The sequence below is a fragment of the Gorilla gorilla genome, chromosome 10 (genome assembly GCF_029281585.2).
Source record: "Gorilla gorilla gorilla isolate KB3781 chromosome 10, NHGRI_mGorGor1-v2.1_pri, whole genome shotgun sequence".
Lineage (NCBI taxonomy): Eukaryota > Metazoa > Chordata > Mammalia > Primates > Hominidae > Gorilla > Gorilla gorilla.
Window position 1 is genome coordinate 36,193,582 of NC_073234.2, and position 20,971 is coordinate 36,214,552.

At 40.0% G+C, this 20,971-nt stretch overlaps 1 protein-coding gene across 3 annotated transcripts in view; it reads left to right on the plus strand.

Annotated features, from left to right (window-relative positions):
• Positions 1–3,680: 3,680 nt before the first annotated feature.
• SLCO1B3 (solute carrier organic anion transporter family member 1B3) overlaps positions 3,681–20,971 on the plus strand; it is a 110,753-nt gene continuing 93,462 nt past the window's right edge. Inside the window, exons 1-4 of one of the 3 annotated variants that reach the window (XM_055358077.2) lie at positions 3,691–3,871; positions 4,409–4,499; positions 7,019–7,159; positions 12,051–12,199. In XM_055358077.2, coding sequence (XP_055214052.1) covers positions 12,116–12,199 — 84 coding nt within the window. In that variant the 5' untranslated portion in view covers positions 3,691–3,871; positions 4,409–4,499; positions 7,019–7,159; positions 12,051–12,115. Of the gene's footprint in view, positions 3,872–4,405; positions 4,500–7,018; positions 7,160–12,050; positions 12,200–20,971 lie in introns of all 3 variants that reach the window. The other 2 variants (XM_055358078.2, XM_031001151.3) reach the window with 2 other exon arrangements.

Consider the following 20,971-nt stretch of genomic DNA (forward strand, 5'->3'; position numbering starts at 1 on the left):
CTTACCATTTTAAATACTATTCCAGATTAAATCTTGGTTTCAACATCACTTAGTTGCTATACGTTGTTTAAAATGGAAATTTCATTTATACATTCCTTTTAAAATATTTATTGTGTATCTGCTAGGGAATAGATATTATTCTAGACACAGAGGATACAGCAATGAACAAAAAAGAGAAAAACGCATCCTTGCACTTCTAGAGCTTACTCAGTAGTTTAAATTTATAGCTGCTGAGGCAAATGAAGGGTGACAAACAAAATATGTGAGCGAAAATCATAGTCTGATGAATAATGAGAAAATGTAAGTAGCAAAAAAGGTATATTGAGTGTCAGAGGGAGTAATAAAAAAAATGGTCACAGAAGTCCTCACTGAGAAAGTGTCATTTTTTGTGGGTACTAGAACATGGTGAGGGAGTATGCAGTTATTGGGAAAGTACATTTCAGACAGAAAGAACAACAGGATCAAAGATGCTCAGTATTGGAGGTATACTTTATAGGGCCTTCCGGTTGTTCTTTGGATTTTATGCTGGGCGATGTGGGTAGCCACTGGTGGGGAGGGGGTGGGCATCTGAGCAAAGCAGTGACATCATATGACTTGTTTTGACATGATGACCCTGACTGCTGTTTTCAGATTTACACAGGGGAATGAGGTTGGGGAAGCGGGGCTGTGAGTGGTCAGGAAACAAGCTGAGGTACAAGTTTGAGCGTATTGCAATAATTCAGACCAGGGTAAAACTTGTGGAGGTGTTGAAAAGTAGTCAGATTCTGGGTATGATTTGAAATTCGAGCCTGATATGAGCATGACCAACAGAGGAATAGGAATTATTTCAATATTTTGCATGTGTATGTACAACTGGAAGGATAGAATTGCCTTTACTAAAGTAGGGATACTCCAGGAGAGGTCTGAGAAAGGGAGATGAGGATACCTGTTCAGAAAATGTTAAGTATGAGATACCTATTACAGATATACAGTGAACTGGTGAGGTGACGAGATAAATCTAAAGTTCAGGAGTAAGACTTTGGCCACAGATACAAATTTTGAAATTATCAATATAGAGATCATATTTTAAGACATGAGACTAGATGAGGTCATACACATACACGTAAAAGTTGAATACTGAAATGCTTCAATTAAGAAGCCTAAGAAATGTAAAAAAAAATAAATAAATTAGTAAATGACATGTAAACAGAGAGGTCAGTGAAAGTTACAAGACAAACCACAAAGAATAGTGTCCTGGAAAGTATTGCCAGCTGAGGGAATCCTCAGCTCTGAAAAATGCTGTGAATAGTTCAAGTCAGATGAGGATCATTACATGTCACATTCAGGTAATTTTTGACTTAGGAGGAGTAATACTATTAGGAAATTGGGGGCAAAATCCTGATAGGTGTGTGCTCAAGAGAGAATGCAAGGAGAGAGACTGAAAACAAGAATTATAAATCAGCCTTTTTTTTCTGTAAAAATGGCACAAATTGGGCAATATCAATATAAAAAGTGGAACCCAAAGAGAGATCTTGAAAGATGGGAAAATGAAAGCAAGCTAACCTCCTGCTGGGGATATTTCTTTAGAAAGGGGAAAGTGATATCCTTGCCAGCACAAGGAAAGAAGGCAATCTGATACAGAAGTGTAGGTTGGCCTTAGCTTACACATGGACAGTTCTGGTACTAGTGCTTTTCCTGTACAGACGGGGTCCAGGAAGCTTTTGGAAAGTTTCTTCTTCATTTTTTTTGCCAGTGAAATAGGTCATCAGCTGAAGGTGGAGAGAGGAAACTACATGTTAGAATTTTGAGGAGAGAGATGAAGGTACAAAACAGTTACTCAGAAAACGAATGACATGGATTAGAAAAAAACTGTGACCTCTAAGCAAAATAAAAGGTCCATTTTGGCTTTATGATAATAAATTTAAAGTCAGCATGGCTGCTGAATTTTCTTCAGCTCCATCAGCTCCATGGGTGGACAGGCAGAAACAAATAAACAGTGAAATCTGTGGCAAAGTTAACCTATGGATCATAGATACTAGTCAGTGAAAGCTTTGTTGTATCCAGGGTACTACTGAGGGTGAGCTAGAAAAATAGGCAGTGGTGCTCCATTCCTTGAAACTGATATTAAGGAGGGCTTGCTGTTATTGATGTGGTGATGTCTATGATATGTCCATAGGAGTGAGGAGAATGCAAGATCATTGGAGAAAAGAGGGTTAAAAGAAAACCAAGAAGCTAGAGAATTAAAACAATTATTTTCATGATCATTGAAATCACCAATAATTAAAACAGAAGTAGTATTTTGACAGATTTCCTTTGACCCAAGCACTAAAATTGTTGTGAAGTGTGTGGGAGTGACTGAGGGTTTGTGCATGATCTCAAGAATAACAAATGGTAGAGTCTTTTGAGATGAGATTCAAAACTATAAATTCTGAGGGTAATGGGTAGGAAAATGAGAACAAAGTAGTAAAGTAAGGCAAATTGGAAACCAGTCCATCTGGTTTGGAGCAATATGGAAGATAAAGCAACCCACATTGATCACGGCTGCAGAAGAGACAGGAAGGGCCAAGTTATAGCTAGAAAAAAAAGAGAAACAGAAAAATTCTTACAAGAGGCTGAAAGTATGGAGAATTTCATTTATTATTAGTTATGCATTCCAGAAAGCTCAAGAAAAGAGTTTTGGTTCAGGATTGGGAGAGAGATAGGAGATGGGGGCAAAAGCAAAAATGTGCATAGCCACACTGGGATTAGACAAGAGGTAATGAGTGATCAGGAAATGCCTACCTTTTTTTTTTTCTTTTTTTTTTTTTTTTTTTTTTTGAGACGGAGTCTTGCTCTGTCACCCAGGCTGGAGTGCAGTGGTGCGATCTCTGCTCACTGCAACCTCTGCCTCCCAGGTTCAAGCGATTATCCTGCCTCAGCCTCCCGAGCAGCTGGGCTTACAGGCACATGCCACTAGTGTCCGTAATTGGGGGGTTCTTGGTCTCACTGACTTCAAGAATGAAGCCGCAGACCCTCACAGTGGGTGTTACTGTTCTTAAAGGTGGCATGTCTGGAGTTTGTTCCTTCTGATGTTTGGATGTGTTCATTCCTCCCTGTGGGTTCACGGTCCGTTGGCTCAGGAGTGAAGCTGCAGACCTTTGCGGTGAGTGATACAGCTCATAAAGACAGTGCCACCCCAGAGAGTGAGCAGCAGCAAGATTCATTGCAAAGAAGGAAACAACAAAGAAAGCATCCACAGCATGGAAGGGGATCCAAGCAGATTTCAATGCTGGCTTGGGCAGCCTGCTTTCATTCTCTTATCTGGCCCCACCCACATCCTGCTGATTGGTCCATTTTACAGAGAGCTGATTGGTCCATTTTGACAGGGTGCTGATTGGTGTGTTTACAATCCCTGAGGTAGACACAAAAGTACTCCAAGTCCCCACTAGATTAGCTAGACACAGAGCACTGATTGGTGCATTCACAAACCCTGAGCTAGACACAGGGTGCTGACTGGTGCATTTACAAACCTTGAGCTAGACACAGAGTGCTGATTGGTGTATTTACAATCCCTTAGCTAGACATAAAGGTTCTCCAAGTCCCCACCAGATCAGGTAGACACAGAGCACTGATTGGTGCATTTACAAACCTTGAACTAGACACAGAGCGCTGATTGGTGTATTTACAATCCCTTACCTAGACATAAAGGTTCTCCAAGTCCCGGCTAAACTCAGGAGCCCAGCTGGCTTCACCCAGTGGCTGCCTCACCTGGGGCCGCAGGTGGAACTGCCGGCCAGTCCCGCACGCCCTGCGCCCCGCCCTCCTCAGCCCTTGGGCGGTCTATGGGACCAGGTGCTCCTGGAGCAGGGGGCGGCGCTCCTGGGGCAGGCTCCAGCTGGCGCAGGAGCCCGTGGTGGGTTGCCGGGTGTGGGGCTGCGGGGGGAGAAGGGGCGGCAGGGGGAGAGGGGGAGGCTCAGGCATAGCAGGCTGCAGGTCCCCAGCCCTGCCCCAGGGAGAGGCAGCTGAGGCCTGGCGAGAATTCCAGCGCAGCGCTGGCCGGCCGGCACTGCTGGGACACCTGGCGCACTTTCCGCAGCTGCTGGCCCAGGTGCTAAGGCCCTCACTGCCTGGCGCGGCCCGCCGCTCCGAGTGCAGGGCCTGCGGAGCCCACGCCCACCGGGAACTGGCGCTGGCTCGCAAGCGCAGCACGCATCCCCGGTTCCGCCCGCGCCTCTCCCTCCACACCTCCAAGCAAGCTGAGGGAGCCGGCTCCGGTCTCGGCCAGCCCAGAAAGGGGCTCCCACAGTGCAGAGGGGGGCTGAAGGGCTCCTCAAGCGCGGCCAGAGTGGGCGCCAAGGCCGAGGAGGTGCCGCGGAGAGGGAGCAAGGGCTGCCAGGACGCTGTCACCTCTCACCACCACGCCCGGCTAATTTTTTGTTATTTTTAGTAGAGAGGGAGTTTTACCGTGTTAGCCAGGATGGTCTCCATCTCCTGACCTCGTGATCCGCCTGCCTCGGCCTCCCAAAGTGCTGGAATTACAGGTATGAGCCACCGCGCCTGGCCCCTACCTTCTTATGGTGGTGACTGACATTAAGAGAGATAATTGCCATAAGATTAGTCATAATGATACCAGAGCTTTGACCCTTAGTGGGTATGGAGACATGGGGGTTCTTTCCAGGGAGTGCAGCTTTCTGTAATTACGTCTTGACCAGCTAAGGAAGGTGGGGTGGGTAGGCAATGGCAGGTCTGCTTTGAGCCTGAAGTCTCCTTCTGGGAATACGCACCCAGTACCCATCTGAGAACTCTGAGACTAAAAACTATTAGGAAAAATTGCTGGGGACGTGTTTCAGAGACTTGACTTTTACTCTTTTAATATGAATTAACTGCTTTAAAAATTGACAATATGCAAATGCCATACAATGACTCTATTTAGGTATCGAATCTATAATGTGCCAGGTACTGGGTGAGGCAGTTTACACAGAGCAAATTCTTATCACAACTATAGCCTTCCCACTTAATGGATGAAAGCATAGATACTTAGAATGGTGAAACAACTTAGGAAATTTATACTGCTGTCAAGTAGCAGGGACATTGGTATCAAAGTTTATCAAACTTCAAAGCCCATAATATTTCATCAGAACTGTGATGATTATTGCAGCAACAAACAGCAGATTGTTTTAAGCAAATTTGGAGTTGTATTGATCCACAGCTGTTAGCATAATATTTATCTTGAAAAAAAGTGTTGCAATGTCTTTCCTCTGACTACTCTTATTTTTTCCACAAGTCCCACAAAAAGGGAAGTCTAATTACTTACATAGGAAGAAAAAAGGGCACAGAGAATGCTCTTTGACTTCTGAAAACATTCCAGAATTTTACCACTGATAGCTTTAGTTTAGGGATTAGAAAGTTTCTCAGTGAATTTGTACTATTTTATCTTCATTCTATGCATATATTTGTCCCAAATGAAATTGATGTGTCTTGAATGAAATGGATGTGTGAGGAGAAAACCATTAGCATGAGAATATCCAAACTCTTTTCCCACTCTGAATAAAAGAAAAGCCATAAAACTGATAATAAATGTTTAGTATCTCTGCTATGATGGTTCTCAAAAGCTGACAGTATGTAAAAATTATCCTAAGTGCTTATTTAAAAAGCATAATCTCCGAACTCATGAATCAGAATCTCTTGGGTGTGGGGCTGGATCGCACTTTTGACAAAGGCTCCCCAGTAGATTTTGACTCAACAGAGGGGTGTTTGGGAGCCTAGTTCTAATTTTCCCTCCCCCAGGTCTACACTTCAGTGTTCCCCACATTTTCTAATCCTTCTCTCCCTCCACACTCTGGTTCCTTTCATTATTCTAATACTTCCATGAATTAACCAGGTATAGAACTAATCTAGGCTGGGCGCAGTGGCTCACGCCTGTAATCCTAGCACTTTGGGAGGCCGAGGTGGGCAGATCACGAGGTCAGGAGATCGAGACCATCCTGGCTAACATGGTGGAACCCCGTCTCTACTAAAAATACGAAAAAATTAGCCGGACTTGGTGGCGGGCACTTGTAGTGCCAGCTACTCGGGAGGCTGAGGGAGGAGAATTGCTTAAATCCGGGAGGCGGAGGTTGCAGTGAGCCGAGATCGTGCCACTGCACTCCAGCCTGGGTGACAGAGCAAGACTCCGTCTCAAAAAAAAAAAAAAAAAAAACCTAGTTTATCAAATAACTGTGATATAGAAATTAAATACATATTGCTGCAACTGTATCAACAACTGTCCTGTCAGTGATAAGGGGTAACAATGTTTTCATACATGCATTCTCTCTTTGCTGTATACATACACACATACACATACATACATATATACATACACTCATGCATGTGTGTATATATATACATGTGAGAGAAGAGTCCGTTTATTATTTATATTATTGTACTACACTTCTAAAACACAGCCATGTGCCTGAGATATAGTAGGGAGTCAAATATGTTTGAGTTACTGAATTAATTAATTCGACTTCATCCTTACTCAAGAAAAGTTTCAACTGACTGAAGGTCTTCCATTCTCTAAAAAGCAAGTCAATAGAAGGAGATCATTCTTCCTTTACACATTGATGTAAGGAATATATCATACAAACTAGTCTTGATTTTTGTCATTTAGAAGACTAGTCTTGTAATTAATTGGCAATTTAGTATTCCATGTGAGATATCCAGTGTCCATGTACATCATATTAGATCCATACACATATAACAAGCAAAGAGGGTATGTTTTATTTTTTGAATGCTAATGTAACATGTAGGGACATTTTAAAAAATCGCCTTGACATATTTTCTATTTGGAATAGTTTTAAATACTTTGGATAATGTGTTGTATTTGTATTTCTAAAGAAGAAAATCTTATGCAACCAACTTAATTGAATAAGAAATAAATCATTCCCAGAAATAATTTATTTTCTAATGTTAACATAAAATAATGTGTACATTCTGAGAAATTATTAATAAAATGTTTAAAAGATAGGCTTCTGGGGTGAACTCCTAGAATTAGCTAGGTATGTTTTTTCTGTTTGCCTAGGACAATGACCTAATAAGATGGTTAATCATCACGGGACTCTTAAAAACAAACAAATAAAAAGCCAACTAACCATTTAAAGTGAGACTTTAACATCAGAAAAAGGATGGACTTGTTGCAGTTGCTGTAGCATTCAAAGTCCAGGTAAGAACCGTCGAGGTTGTCTAATTAAAACATTTCTTTTATGTAAGAAATTTTAACAAATTTCAGTGAAAATGTTTTTGGTAGTTATGATAAATATTACAGATTTTATGCTCTGTATCTTCTCCACACTTGTGTTCTGAGCCCTAGAAGCCTAGTAAATATCCCTTCTAGAAATAGAAGAGCCTCAGATTTATATACTCAAAAATAAGAGTAAATCATACCTTTATAAAGTGAAAAATAAAGTTTGGAGTCCTATTTCTATTGCTTTCTAAACAAATGAAACATGAAGTCTGAAAGTATGGACTTCTAGTTACTCTCTTAAAATATACTATAAGATAATTATTTGTATAAACTGTATTGAATTACTATACCAGGCTCCCTATTTCTTTGATTTCATTTTAACTGGATAAGTAGGAGTGGGCGGGTGGAGGGGTGGAAAATATGTTTCAAAGTCACTTACTCACCTCACTTTCCTCCATTCAACTCAAGTTTGATTTAGGGTGAGGGGAAACAGATTTTCTAGATAACTTTTTTATCTCTGTTCAAATAAGAGAAAAAAGTCTTCTGGGCACAGCTCTTGGAAAGAATTAACAGCTCAATAAATAATGGTCCCCTTCACCCATTCAGGAGGGTGGCTTCCCTGATAAGACAATTATTTTTATTGTGAAAGTAAGGTGGGGATGCAGAAAGTCTCTCCTCTGAACAATCTAAGAAGTTAGGAAATGCTGTTTTCCCTTTTATCCTCCTCAGTTCCATAGGTACATGCTAGAAACTGGGTCACTTGGCCTGCACTGGTTTTCTATAACCCCTTAAATATGAAAAGCTTAACAGAAATAAGCAGAGGCTGGTAAGATTCTGCCCTCTACTTCAGCCCAATCAAACTGTGAAGAACTGACCTGTTCTGTTCAGGGAAGAGTTGCAATGCTGCATACAGATGCCTGTGGCTCTGTCTATAAACATATTGTGTCCTCAAAATTTATTTATGTCAATAATTTGGAACTCAGAAATAGTATGTTCAGAGCAAAATATATTAAACGCTTCTAAATAAGGCTTAAAATGCCACAATGAAGTAAAAAGTGTGGTATTTATTCAAGGCTAAATTGATACTCAAGTTTTCTAGGTACTTTGTACTTACTTGATACATTTTTTTTTTTTTTTTGAGAAGGAGTTTCGCTCTTGTTGCCCAGGCTGGAATGCAATGGCGCGATTTCAGCTCACCACAACCTCAGCCTCCTGGGTTCAAGTGATTCTCCTGCCTGAGCTTCCAGAGTAGCTGAGATTACAGGCATGTGCCACCACACACAGCTAATTTTGTATTTTTGGCAGAAATGGGGTTTCTCCGTGTTGGTCAGGCTGGTCTCGATCTCCCAACCTCAGGTGATCTGCCCGCCTCGGCCTCCCAAAGTGCTGGGATTACAGGCGTGAGTCACCGCGCCCGGCCTACTTGATACAATTTAACCTTTCCGAGAGATGAGGAACCAAGTGCCCACATTTCTTATTTTTCTGGATGGGTATTTTATCTGAACATAAAAGAGAGAGGTGTGGAATAGTTGTCTTGGAAAGTAGGGGAAATAACAGAAAAAAGTAATGATTATTTGGGTATGTTCTCCAGTGGTACAGAAGGATGAGAGAGTTTATTTCAACTAGAGGTAAATAGGGAAACATTAAAGTGGTGTGATTTGGAGCCGCATTACAGCCAAGAGATAGGGAAGGACATTCCAGGAATGGAAGACATATACATGAAGGTAGAGAGCTTTTCTCTTGGGACAGTGGTTCCGTACGTCTGCAAGTGCTTATGGTTGTATTGGGAAATGGGACTAAAAACATGGATTGATTTAGGCTGTGAAGACCCTCAAATAGGAAGTGTAAGTTTTATTTTTGTTGTAACAGGGATCTTTGAATGATTCCAAGAATGGACATGATATGCATAGGAAAGAAAGCAAGCTGGAAGACAGGACAAGTAGAAATTAATCAATTGAAAGAAACAAGGCTTGAGTGGTGAGGTAATAGTCTTCAAGCCTTCAAGAATATTTGTTTAGTATAAAGAAAAAGAAAACTCTAAAGCTGAAGGAAGACTATCTACCTTGCAAGTCATTCAAAAAGATTTGCAATTATAGAATTAATTGGTAAAAAATAAATATTTTCCAACTTTTAAATTATGAAGAAACAGAAAGAGATATTCGTGGAAAAAGTGGTGTAAATTTATTAAGGGGCTGCTTATTACCTTGAGACCACCAAATTATTGATTTTTTTCCTCACTTCACCTACAAAACACATACAAAAAGTGGAATAATTGAACTTCTCTTAGAGATACATAGGTATGGGTTTCTCCATGAGTGTATTTATATACACTCGCATATACATAAGTGATAATATCTTCAGATATTGATTTTTCCATATTCATGCATTATCCACTAAATATGCATGATATATATTTATGGTTTTTATGCATTTATAATATAGAGAATCAAATCCTTCTTGAGTAAATTAATGCATAAAATATGCAGTAGATCTTCATTATTCACAGATTCTATATTAGAAAATTTGTCTAAACACTAAAATTTGTTTGTGACACCAAAATTAATACTGCTGGGCTTTTGTGATCATTGGCATGCAGGAGCAGAGTGGCGAAAAATTTGAGTTGCTCTGTTTCCAGTTGAAGTGGAACAAAGTGAAGCTCTGCCTTCCTGTCTCAGCTCCCATACTATAAACTTCACAGTGCATTTATCGCCACATTGTTTCCATAGTTGTGCTTTGCGATGCTGAGTTTACTGTTTTAAATGGACTTCAAGCATAGCCCTGAAGTGTTGTGCCATTGTTCCCACCTCCAAGAGTGCCTGACAGAAGAGGTACATATGCTATGTAAGTTTCCTTCAGGCATGAACTACAGTGCTATTGGCCACTAATTCAATGTTAATGCATCAACAGTATATACTAAGGTGTCTTTAAACAAAAACATACATAAAACATTATGTATTAAGTTATGTATTGATCCGTTCATGAAAATATTGTGACCAAAGCCACACAGTCACCTAACGCTGTATCTCTTCTAGGAATGATGGATTAATATTTGCAAATTCAGTGTTCCCAGCAACTTTATGGAACATAATTATTGCAAAAAGTGAGAATCAATTGTACATATAACCTATATCATACATATTATATAATCAGTATCCTATTACAAATTGGATGCTTATATAGATAACGTTGATATTTACATACTTAGATATTTACATATCTAAGGTATCTATATAAGCAGCTACATAGCATATATCTACATAGCATGTATCTACATATATATGCTATATACATAACATATACCTATATCTATGTTATGTATCTGCTTATATACTTTATATACATAAATATGTGTTATGCATATATGTATGAACAAGAATACATCTCTAAACCTTATAAATATTCCACTGTTCTATATAAAAGAGTCAACTGACGTAAAAAGTTGACTCATTTTACTGGTCTTTAAAATAGGGGCTTAATAACTCTCAAACTTATGATTTCTCATATACTTTGACTTCAAAACTTCACTTGTAGGAATTTATCCTACAGATATGACCACACAGAAAATGACATATAACATATTAAGAACATTTTCTAATATGAAATAATTAGATATAAGCTAAATAGTTAACGATATAGAACTAGTTACATATATTATGAACAACAGAATACCCTGCTACCATAAGCAAAATGAGGAGGACTTTTATTAATATAAAGTATATACAGAAGATAAAAAGGTAGAGTGCAGTAATACTGGTATGCTTACATTTATATTAAAAGAGAAAATATTATGTATTTAATTAAAAATGCATATTAAGGCTGGGCGTGGTGGTTCACGCCTGTAATCCCAGCACTTTGGGAAGCCGAGGCGGGCGGATCAGGAGGTCAGGAGATCGAGACCATGCTGGCTAACACAGTGAAACCCCGTCTCTACTAAAAATACAAAAAAATTAGCCGGGCGTTGTGGCATGCACCTGCGCCTGTGGTCCCAGCTACTCGGGAGGCTGAGGCAGGAGAATGGCGTGAACCTCGGAGGCAGAGCTTACAGTGAGCCAAGATCACGCTACTGCACTCCAGCCTGGGAGACAGAGCAAGACTCCATCTCAAAAAAAAAAAAAAAAATGCATACCAGATTTCTGGATAAGGGGACAAAGGTTATAAGCAGAATCTTTGCCTTTTCTTTTCTTTTTTTTTTTTTTTTTGCATTTTCAACTACATGCATGTATTTTGTCTTGAAAAATAAATGGGTAAACCCTAAATACAGTAAGATCATGATGATGGTAAGGTCAAGCATGGCCAGAGTCTCTCTGAGAGATACTTGGAATATATTTTGCTCTTTTAAACAAATCCAAACTTTATCTGCTTTTGAGCCTTGTTCCATAGGCATCTCCTCTATGAAACTGACTGAGGCTATCCTAATCATTATTATTTACATTATTTTTCAACCCATTTTGAGTATCCAGTATGTGCAAGTCATCATTTGGCACTTTATAAACTTATAAGGATAACGTAAACATAAATTTCCTTTCATAAATCTTGGAATCTGGACATGTAGAAAATATAAAAATTTTAATTTCTATAATTTAAAATTGTTGTTCATACAATCCAGTGTGTGGTTTTATATTATTTACTTGTTTCAAATTTCTCTCTATGAAAATTATTTTTCTAAGTAAATTATAATCTCTTTAGGCTAGGAGTTGTGTCTGCCTTTCCTCCTCTGTGTCCAGCATTGACCTAGTCCTGTGGTCAGGAAATAGCAGGCCCTGAATGAATATTGGAGAATGATTGATTGATTGATATTGAGCTTGTGGCTTTTCCTATTTTTTAACTTGTATATTGTTAAAGTAAAATAAATTATACTTTTTCTTAACAGGTGATCATTTCAAACCAAGCATCAGCAACAATTAAAAATATTCACGTGGTATATGTAGTTTAATAATGGACCAACATCAACATTTGAATAAAACAGCAGAGTCAGAATCTTCAGAGAAAAAGAAAACAAGACGCTGCAATGGATTCAAGGTAGAATGGGTTTTATATTTTCAAACTAAAATAAGTTAATGGAAAATTTTTATGTATAGAAAGGCCACTAATTGTCCAAAAGAACATTATATCTCATATTACAATTTTTCCATTGAAGCATACATTAAAATATTAACAAAATAATCCCTATATTGATTTAAATCAGTTTTTAATCTGATTGAAGTTATTTCTTTGCTAGAATTTTTTGATGAATAAAGGTTTATTTATTTTTAACTTTTTAATTTTTAATTTTTGTGGGTATGTAGTAGGTATGTATGTTTATGGGGTACATGAGATGATTTGGTACAGGCATGCAATGTGAAATAAGCAAATAATGAACAATGCGGCATCCATTTCCTCAAGCATTTTTTCATTGAGTTGCACACCATCCAATTATACTTTATTTTAAAAGGTACAGTTAAGTAATTGACTATAGTCACCCTGTGTGCTATCAAATAGTAGGTCTTATTCATTCTTTTTAACTATTTTTTGTACCCATAAATCATCCCCATCCTCCTACCCCCACACCCCCATGACCCTTTCCAGCCTCTGGTAACCGTCCTTCTACTCACTGTGTCCATGAATTCAATTGTTTTGATGTTTAGATCCCACAAATAAGTGAGAACATGCAATGTTTGTCTTTCTGTGCCTGGCTTATTTCAGTTAACATAATGATCTCCAGTTCATTTTGTTGCAAATGACTAGATTTCATTCTTTCTGTAGCTGAATAGTACTCCATTGTGTATATGTCCCACTTTTTTTTACGCATTCATCTGCTGATGCACACTTACATTGCTTCCAAATCTTAGCTATTGTAAACAGTGCTGCAACAAACATGGAAGTACAGATAATCTTAGATATACGAATTCGCTTTCTTTTGGGTATATACCCAGCAGTGGGATTGCTGGATCACATGGTAGCTCAATTTTTAGTTCCTTGAGGAACCTCCAGACTGTTCTTCATAGTGGTCCTACTAATTTTTATTGCCACCAACAGTGTACAAGGAATTCCTTTTACTCCACAACCTCACCAGCATTTGTTGTTACCTGTCTTTGGGATATAAGCCATTTTAACTTGGGGTGAGATAGCATCTCATTGTAGTATTGATTTGCATTTCTCTGATGATCATGATGTTGAGCACTTCTTCCTATGCCTGTGTGCTATTTGTATGTCTTCTTCTGAGAAATGTATATTCAAATATTTTGCCTACCTTTTGATCGGATTATTGGATTTGGTCCTATAGAATTGTTTGATCTACTTAGACATTCTGGTGATTAATTCCTTGACAGATGGGTAGTTTACAAATATTTTCTCCTACTCTGTGGGTTGTCTCTTCACTTTGTTGGTTGTATCCTTTTCTATGCAGAAACATTTTAACTAGATGTGATCCTGTTTGTCAATTTTTCTTTGGTTGCCTGTGTTTCTGGGGTAAGAAATTTGCTCAAGAAATGTTTGCCCAGATGAACGTCCTGGAGAGTTTCCCCAATATTTTATTGAGGTATTTTTATGGGTTGAGGTCTTTAGATTTAAGTCTTTAGTTCATTTTGATTCGTTTTTGTATATGGCTAGAAATAGGGGTCTAGTTTCATCCTAGCACCATTTATTGAAGTGACTGTCTTTTCCCCATTGAATGTTCCTGGCACCTTTGTCAAGAATGAGCTCACTGTAGGTGTGTGGATTTGTTTCTGGGTTCTCTATTCTGATTCATTGGTCTATGTGTCTGTTTATATGCCAGTACCATGCTGTTTTGGTTACTATAACTCTATAGTATAATTTTTTTTTGAGATGGAGTCTCACTCTGTCACCCAGGCTGGAGTGCAGTGGCATGATCTTGGCTCACTGCAAGCTCCACCTGCTGGGTTCATGCCGTTATCCTGCCTCAGCCTCCTGAGTAGCTGGGACTACAGGCACCCGCCACCATGCCCAGCTAATTTTTTTTTTTTTATTTGTAGTAGAGATGGGGTTTCACCATGTTAGCCAGGATGGTCTCGATCTCCTGACTTCGTGATCCGCCTGCCTCGGCCTCTGAAAGTGCTGGGATTACAGGCTTGAGCCACCATGCCTGGCCACTCTGTAGTCACTCTTCTAGAGTGGCAGTCTGGGGATAGCACCAGGAGATATCAGCTGTGATGGCTTGGAGAAACAGTGTAAACCAGCAGTGTAAACAAGAGCAGGGCATGTATGAGTAGTTGAGAACAGTGAATAGGAGTGACTGGACAGAAGATAGTAGGGATGACAAGTTTTTTTGGGGCACAGTCTAAGTTGGTCTGGTGTCTGGAATGAGACTGGGGCCTAATAAAAAGGAGCGTCTATACAGGAGCTTAAATGGGCTGTACCTTGTAGCATTCTGAGGACAGGTCTGACTTCTGAGAAGGGAAAGTGGTAAAAGTATTGTCCAGTCCTTTTTAAGGTGGTGGCTGAGCTTGGTGAGGTGTGTTTTTAATAGACTATTAGTCTGTCACTGAATACTAAGAGCCTAAAAAAATGCTTGGCTGATTTGACTAATAAGGGCTGGTCTTTTATCAGACTGTATAGAGGTGGGAAGGCTAAACTGAGGAATTATGTCGACAAAAGGGAAGAAATGACTGCGGTGACCTTCTCAGACCCTATAGGAAAGGCCTCTACCTATCTAGTGAAAGTGTCTACTTAGACAAAGAGGTATTTTAGTTTTTGGGACTCGGGGTATGTTGAGTAAAGCTAATTTGCCAGTCCTGGGTGGGGGCAAATCCTTGAGCTTGTTGCGTAGGGAAGGGAAGGGGCCTGAATAATCCTTGAGGAGTAGTAGAAAAGCAGATAGAATAGCAGATGGAACACTGAGAAGTTACTTCCTTGAGGATAGATTTCCATGATGGAAAGGAAATGAGAGGTTCTAAGAGGCGGGCTAGTGGCTTGTACTATAGCATAGCCTGCCTTTGCTGGTGTGTGGTGATTAGGCCTGGTGGAACTGCCATCAATAAATCAAGCGTGATCAGGGTGAGAAACAGGGAAGAAGGAAATGTGGGGAAATGGGATGAACATCAGGTGGATCAGAGAGATGCAGTCATGAGGGTCAGGTGTGGTATCTGGAATAATGTGGGAGGCTGGATTGAAGTCCGGGCCAGGAACAGTGGTAATTGTGGGACTTAACAAAGAGTGAGTACAGCTGAAGGAGCCAGGGAACAGAAAGTATATGCGTCAGGTATGAGGAAGAAAATAGATTTTGGAAGTTATGAGAAATGTAGAGAGTGAGTTGAGCATAGTTTGTGATTTTGAGGGCCTCTAAAAGTACTAAAGCAGTGGCAGCTGCTGCACGCAGACATGAGGGCTAGGCTAAAACAGTAAGGTCAAGTTGTTTGGACAGAAAGCCTACAGGGTGCGGTCCTGGCTCTTGTGTAAGAATTCTGACCACACTAACCATGCCTAGGAAGGAAAGGAGTTGTTGTTTTGTAAGGGATTGAGGTTTGGGAGATTAATCGGACACGATCATCAGGGAGAGCATGTGTGTTTTTACGATAGTTGTGCCAAGATAGGTAACAGATGAGGATGAAATTTGGGCTTGACTGAAGTAATGGGGTCTGTCTGGGAAGCTTTGCGGCAGTACAGCCCAGGTAATTTGCTGAGCCTGATGGGTGTCAGGGTCAGTCCAAGTGAAAGCGAAGAGAGGCTTGGATGACTGGTGCGAAAGAATAGTAAAGAAAGCATGTTTGAGATCCAGAACAGAATAATGGATTGTGGAGGGGAGGTATTGAGGATAGGAGAGTATATGGGTTTGGTACCATGAGGTGGATAGGCAAAACAATTTGGTTGATAAGGCGTAGATCCTGAACTAACTTGTAAGGCTTGTCTGGTTTTAGGACAGGTAAAATGGGGGAATTGTAAGAGAGTTTATAGGCTTTAAAAGGCCATGCTGTAGCAGGCGAGTGATAACAGGCTTTAATCCTTTCAAAGCATGCTGTAATGGGATATTGGCATTGAGTTGGGTAAGGGTGATTAGGTTTTAATGAGATGGTAAGGGGTGCATGATCGGTCACCAAGGAGGGAGTAGAGGTATCTTATACTTGTGGGTTAAGGTGGGGGAATACAAGAGGAGGATGTGAAGGAGGCTTTGGATTGGGAAGAAGGGCAGCAATGAGATGCGGCTGTAGTCCAGGAATAGTCAGGGAAGCAGATAATTTGGTTAAAATATCTCAGCCTAATAAGGGAACTGGGCAGGTGGGGATAACTAAAAAAGAGTGCGTAAAAGAGTATTGTCTAAGCTGGCACCAGAGTTGGGGAGTTTTAAGAGGTTTAGAAGCCTGGCTGTCAATACCCACAACAGTTATGGAGGCAAGGGAAACAGGCCCTTGAAAAGAAGGTAATGTGGAGTGGGTAGCCTCTGTATTGATTAAGAAGGGGACGGACTTACCCTCCACTGTGAGAGTTACCTAAAGCTTGGCGTCTGTGATGGTCTGTGGGGCTTCTGAGGCGATCAGGCAGCATCAGTCTTCAGCCGCTAAGCCAAGAAGGAGTCAGTCAGAGAGCCTTGGGCCAGAGTTCCAGGGGCTCTGGGAGTGGCTGCCAGGTGAGTTGAACAGTCTGATTTCCAGTGGGGTCCCACACAGATGGGACATGGCTTAGGAGGAATCCTGGGCTGCGGGCATTACTTGGCCTGGTGGTCAGATTTCTGGCACTTGTAGCAAGCTCCTGGGGGAGGAGGTTCTGGAGGAACGCCTGGCCACTGCGGTTCAGGCGTTTGAAAGTTCTTGTGTGCTGGAGATGTGGCTGGGGTTTGTCTCACAGTGGAGGCAAGGAATTGCAAGTTTGTTTTATTATTGTACACCTTGAAAGTGAGGTTAATTAAGTCCTGTTATGGGGTTTGAGGGCCAGATTCCAATTTTTGGAGTTTTATTTAATGTTGGGAGCAGATTGGGTAATAAAATGTATATTGAAAATAAGACGGCCTTTTGACCTTTTAGGGTCTAGGGCTGTAAAGCATCTCAGGGTTGCTGCTGAATGAGCCATGAACTGGGCTGGGTTTTTATATTTGATGAAAAAGAGCCTAAACGCTTCTGATTTGGGATAACGAAAAAGGAGCATTAACCTTGACTATGCCTTTGGCTCCAGCCACCTTTTTAAGAGTAAATTGCTGGGCAGGTGGGGGAGGGCTAGTCAGGGAACAAAACTGTAAGCCGGACCAGGTGTGAGGAGGGGAGGCGATAAAAAGTTTATAGGGTGGAGGAGCAGAGGCTGAGGAAGAATTGGGACCTAGCTCGGCCTGGCGAGGAGGGGAGAGGTCAGATGGGTCTGTAGAAAAGGAAGATTAGAAAGACTCAGCGATGCTTGGGGTTGGGACTGAGGGGACAGGCAGGAGGGAAAGAAGAAAGATTTGGGATGAATTGCATTGGGCAGAGACTAGGAAGGGACTGATGTGTAAAAGAATGCCTGGACATCAGGCACCTCAGACCATTTGCCCATTTTATGACAAGAATTATTTAGGTCTTGTAGGATGGAAAAATTGAAAGTGCCATTTTTCTGGCCATTTGGAACTACCGTCGAGTTTGTATTGGGGTCAAGTGGCATTGCAGAAGAAAAAAGATGCTTAGATTTTAGGTCAGGTGAGAGTTGAAGAGGTTTTAAGTTCTTAAGAATACAGGCTAAGGGAGAAGAAGGAGGAATGGAAGGTGGAAGCTTGCCCATAGTGAAGGAGGCAAGCCCAGAGAAAAGAGTAGAGACACGGAGAAGTGGTGGGGGTTTCCTGCCCTCCAGAAAAGCAGAGAAAGGGTTGGGGCACGGAAATAAGGGATCGGTTGTTCTTGACCCCTAGAAAAGCGGGACTTGCCGCTAAGGGTGAAGGAGAAGGGGTTGAGGGGTACTTGCCCCTCCCCCAGAGAAGCAGAGAAGGGGTAGATACATGGAGAGAAGGGGTTGCGGTAGTTGCCACTCCCCCAGAAAAGCACGGGGGATTGATCTCCCAAGGGAGGTCCCCCGATCCGAGTCACGGCACCAAATTTCATGTGCGTCCGGGTGAAGAGACCACCAAACAGGCTTTGTGTGAGCAATAAAGCTGTTTATTTCACCTGGGAGCAGTTGGGCTGAGTCCGGAAAGAGAGTAAGTGAAGGGAGATAGGGGTGGGGCTGTTTTATAGGATTTGGGAAGGTAAAGGAAAATTACAGTCAAAGGGGGTTGTTCTCTGGTGGGCAGGGGCGGGGGTCACAAGGTGCTCAGTGGGGGAAGCTTCTGAGCCAGGAGAAGGAAATTCAAAGGGTTAATCACTCAGTTAAGGTGGAGCAAGAACAAATCACAATGGTGGAATGTCATCAGTTAAGGCGGGGCAGGGCCTTTTCACTTCTTTTGTGATTCTTCAGTTACTTCAGGCCATCTGGGCGTATACGTGCAAGTCACAGGGGATGGGATGGCTTGGCTTGGGCTCAGAGGCCTGACAGTGGCAATGTATGTTCACGTTACTGAATCCACATGTTGCAAGAGAAAAACTAGCAGGTAAGGGAATGGTCAATTATTTATTTATCTTGTGCTCGGTAAATCGGCACTTTACACAATATAAGGTGAACATAGACTATCTACCTGTGGAAATATTTAACCTTTTATCTATAGCTATCTGCTTAAGGAAAGGCATCTTTTTGCAGAACTCAGCTTTTAGCTTAATTTTGTTTATGTCATAGTGAATTGGGGTCTCAAGTTTTTATTTTCCTTTCATACCCCTGCCTTTTTCCTTTTAAAATCTTTTGAAGAAAGCATTTTAGAAGAAAGTTACTCCTTGGTCTTGAATTTTGTCTGATCTCGCATGGCTGTGATGCTTTATTCCTAGACCAATAGATCCCATGTTATTAGGGATGCTCATTTTTAGCAGGTTGTGAAATCTTATGTCCTGCAAAGAAAAAAATAGGAGGAGGAAGAGAGACAAACACACAGTAAAAGGAACAATCCTGGAAAACTGATATAGGCCATATCACTCTGAAGTGTGTTGTCAGTAGGCACGTATGAAAATGGTTTGTGTGTATAAATCGGTTTCTGTTATTTTCTTCCGAAGTTTAAGTTGTCTAGTTTGCATCCCCATGGCTTAAGAAAATCACAGCTTAATATTTAGTAATTTTAAATTGGACAATAGGGGGGAAAGGAAAATGAAAGGAAAGGAGAAAAGAAAGAAAAAATTGAAAACATTATTTGGAGACTTGTAGTCAGGAAAAGTTTTAGAATTTATTTCAAATTGTAGAAAATAATAAAAACTGATAAACCTTAGGCAAGACTAGAATCAAACAACAGGTACTATAATTTATAGAAGCATAATTTTTCTCTCTTCAATTCCCCAGTTTTATTAAACAGAAAATCGTAGTAGGACCAATTTATTGGTAAAATAAATTTTAGTACTTTTACACTTGGTTTAATTATTTGTATAAAGTGCAACAAGAATAATCATTTGCCATATAGGAGCTCTCTCTCTTTTTGTGAATTGGCTTTGCTGGATCTTTTTGCACAACGAATGTAAGATTGGACGTTTGTAAATGCCTGAAGCCTAGCCAAGGATTTATCTGTGCCTGCAGATACATATGTGAACTGGGTGAATTCTTCTCTTTCTGAGGTCTTAAGAAAACTTGGAGTTCCTGGACCAGTCAAAAAGTGACATTCTTTACTTATCGCAGGTCATGACCCTGTAAAGGATAAGATATGGGGCTAGTTTTTCCAAGGGGCTTCTATTGGCTCTGTAGGTCAGCCTCCTTTTCTCAAGGCAATCAGAAAATGTCATTCCAGTCAAGGACTTGGTAAAATAATGAGTGTCTCGAATTACGTCCTGTGATAAAAGAAAATATATTCTTATTAAACTTATGCAAATAATTATATTGCCATAAATTGAGAATACTCTCAAAATAGTTTTCAAATTTTGGAGAAATTAGGTTGAGAGAAAGGAATTATATTTTAAATTTTGCTCATAAGAACAAATTTTACTGAATTTACTAAATTCACTTTATTAAATTGATAAAGCTGTAAATAGCTTAAAAGGAAAGTTTTCTTGACTCTGAAAAATAAAACCAATCAGCAAATGTTTTAAACAAAATCTTATACAAGATTATTTCAGTCTTCTATTAGTTTGGTCCATGCAATTAACTCCATGTTCTGCTCAATATTGGGTCAGCAAGACTTATTAATATATGAGCTCTCCATGAAAGGCCTGGAAATTTTCCTATCTATTCCAATGATGGTATATCTAAATTTATCAAAAACTTATTTTTTAGGAGTACTCCTCAGAGTTCTATAGCAGATTACAAACTGTCCTATAAAAGGATTAAAGTAAAACAACTATTGTGAATGACAAAAATCTTAGAACAGCCATGGTTAAAGACACCATTGACAAGTAAATTTGGTTTCTCCTGTGGCATACAGCAATTTTACATAATAATCATAATTACTACTGACAACATCTACTAAGACATATTAGAATCACAGGAATTGCATATATTTTTGGAACACACAATAATAACACATTCACGTAAATATAATATAATCCAAAGAAGGTTAAATGTCATTGTTTATTTGACAGTGCTTCCTGTATGACTTTACTATACCAAATAAGTCAAATATGTCTCTTTTGGACTTCCAGAGACCTATTATTAATAAATATATGAAGTCAAAGTACTAATTTTACAATTTGATTTTGGAAAGTCTGTCAAATGTCAGAAGTTTAAAATACTTAATATGATAATATAGGCTCATAGGTCATTGTAAAATAAATCATTCATTTAGTCAAAGTGATAATTCAAAGTTTTTTTAAAAAAGGCAAAAATCTTTATTTTTTGAGA